The 2,497-nt window shown below is 37.6% G+C and overlaps 1 protein-coding gene across 2 annotated transcripts; it reads right to left on the reverse strand.

Annotated features, from left to right (window-relative positions):
• Positions 1 to 1,164: 1,164 nt before the first annotated feature.
• LOC104798767 lies at positions 1,165 to 2,256 on the reverse strand. 2 transcript variants are annotated; one of them, XM_010520960.1, is made up of 2 exons: positions 1,860 to 2,256; positions 1,165 to 1,571 (listed from the first exon to the last, which is right to left on the reverse strand). In XM_010520960.1, exons 1-2 carry the CDS (start codon positions 2,167 to 2,169, stop codon positions 1,492 to 1,494), a joined length of 390 nt encoding a protein of 129 aa, XP_010519262.1. In that variant the 5' UTR covers positions 2,170 to 2,256; the 3' UTR covers positions 1,165 to 1,491. The 2 variants fall into 2 exon arrangements, with proteins under 2 accessions (XP_010519262.1, XP_010519261.1); XM_010520959.1 differs by having other exon boundaries at positions 1,165 to 1,740.
• Between the last annotated feature and the right edge of the window lie 241 nt (positions 2,257 to 2,497).

Raw genomic sequence — 2,497 nt, forward strand, 5'->3', positions numbered from 1 at the left:
TCAACAAAAATAAAATAAAATATGAATATTGTTGCGATGAAAGTAATTTTGCAATATATACTCGGTGCAGAGAAAACTAATTAATGACTTCTATATTGTATGGGTTAAGGAGGTTATAATTCTCTTTTGGTGTCGAGATTATGAGATATTTAAATAAAATTGTGGTGATATGCTCAGAGTTTTCGACAGGTTCTGCTTGTTAACGGACAAACTCAAGATATAGACTAGGAGAAGGCTGATTGTGAAGAATTGCTGGATAGCTTCACTAACGAGGAACAAAATCTTGTCACTTGTGATACAAACAAGAAGGAGCACGAAATTATCAATCAAGATGCTTTATTCACACTCTCCTATGCTGAAATACGTGGGAATGCATCAGCTCTTTCCTAATATCTAGATCAGACATTATTCTTCATGGTTAGTTACTTTTTATTTCATTGTCTCCCTCACCTAGCTAGATGTTACTTTGCTGTCACCCCAACAGCTATATTTTCCTCTATATATATGATGTAAATCGCATTCATAGCACAAAAGTGAAATAGAAAGGATTAAGTCTTCATTCACCATATTTTCGTCATTCTCTCCTACAACAAATTCTTTTGCATTTTGTTTGATATTTCATCCCTAAACACATTTAAATCTTCATGGTATCAGAACAGAGAAGGTCCTAAAATCTCTTTGTTTTCTTCCATTTTCGTAACTGTTTCACTTTCTTTCCGTCCCTTAAAAACGCTCACCCAAACACTATGGATTCAGCTTTGAAACCTATCTCGATCACCTTAATGGTGATAACTATTTTTATTGGAGCAAAGCTGCTAAGGCACTGGTCGGTAGCCGAGGTGATATGATCCCAAGATCGATAGATTTTCCGATAGGCGGTGGATGGGTTCCCTAAACCCCTAAGCAACTCGCAAACGAAACCTAAGCAAACGTTCGTGAAGAACGGTCTTAACCCCCGAGTGAACCTGGTTTAGAAACGTAGGGTGATCGAAGACGCCACAAGTGTTGTGCGGAATCAACACTTGATAAGTCAAGTTTGAACACCACGGATAAAGATCCGATAAGTTCAGAAATTAGTTCTAAAAGAACTGTAAGAGAAACTTCTCAAATATATATTTCAAAGTTTTTTTCCAAATCTGATTTTTGATCTTTATTTATAGAGAACAATACATAAAACTTAGTAAATAAACATAAATAAACACAAACAAAGAGGTTTGAATATGTAGTCTTCAAGAAAGTCATTATTGACTTTGTGGTCTTCAAGAATGAAGTGGAAAGTCACCTTGACCAGATTTAATGTCAAATTTCGTCCTCCCTCTTGGGCTTGACTTTTGGGCTTGATTTATGGGCCTTCCAAGAATAAAATCAAGTAGATAATGGGCTGAACTTGTGGTTGATCCAAGCCCATGCATTTTTCCATGTATTCTTGACCCAAACATTCAAGAATAAGGCAATTTGGCACAACTTGTAGCTTCTTGGCTCGTTCTCTTGTCATTGGTCCAATTGGGTTGGTGAATTCTCCCGCTTTGTCCATTCCGAAGCAAGCTTCCAATTCAGCTCCGATGGTGTTGCTGTTGAAGAGCAAAAGAGTAACAAGCATGACACGAGAAGACTTGAGGAGCAAGGAAGCATGAAAACAACAAAGGAAGAGGACGAAGCATGGAAACTTAATTCTTCCCTTGTCTTGCTCCATTCTTTCCGTGAGAACCTTGAGGTCAGTTGTAAGAGGACGAAGCTCCTCTAATTCAGCCCACAACACATTAAACTCACTTGGAGTTTAGTAAAGGGCTCTCCATTTTGCTGCAGATTGAACAATTTCTTTTTGATTTCAAAAATACGGGACCAATTAGAGAGATTACCGTATACTTCCTTCAGATTATTCCACAAAGCTTTGGCGGAATTAGCAAGGATGAAAGATCGTAGAATCTGCTGGTCAAGAGAACTTTGCAGAATTGCCAGCACCTTCTGATCTTCTTGGTACCATTTGTCATTCTCTTGACTTGAGTTTTCAGTTTCCGGAGATTTCCCTTTGTTGGTGACAACGTCTCCTTCATCAATATGACTCCACAAACCGCGACTAGATAACACGGTTTTGGCAGCCTTAGACCAATAAAAGTAATTTTCACCGTTGAATACAACGGGAACAACACTCAAATCTGATCTCTCCATTGTCAAAACAAACAGAGAATTTGCGCAAAAATTAGCGCTATGATACCATGAAGAAGTTTAGAACGAATATGGAGAGAAAAGAAATAAACAAAGAGAAATCTTATTCAGATTATTGATTCTAATACAAGAGGATGTTATTTATAGAGAAAAGAAAGAGAAACAATCATTAATGAACTAGCTGTTGGAGTTGTGCATGTGCAGCAGCATTAAATGAGGTTGTTGGCATATTTGGTGATGAAGTAAAGTGGTTGGTTCTTGGTGTGTAAGTGACCAACGTCCATATTGTGATTTAATGCCTTTATCCTTGTAATCCAAGCATTCTCATGGT

The sequence above is a fragment of the Tarenaya hassleriana genome, unplaced genomic scaffold (assembly GCF_000463585.1).
Source record: "Tarenaya hassleriana unplaced genomic scaffold, ASM46358v1 Cleome58, whole genome shotgun sequence".
NCBI classification, from domain to species: Eukaryota; Viridiplantae; Streptophyta; class Magnoliopsida; order Brassicales; family Cleomaceae; genus Tarenaya; species Tarenaya hassleriana.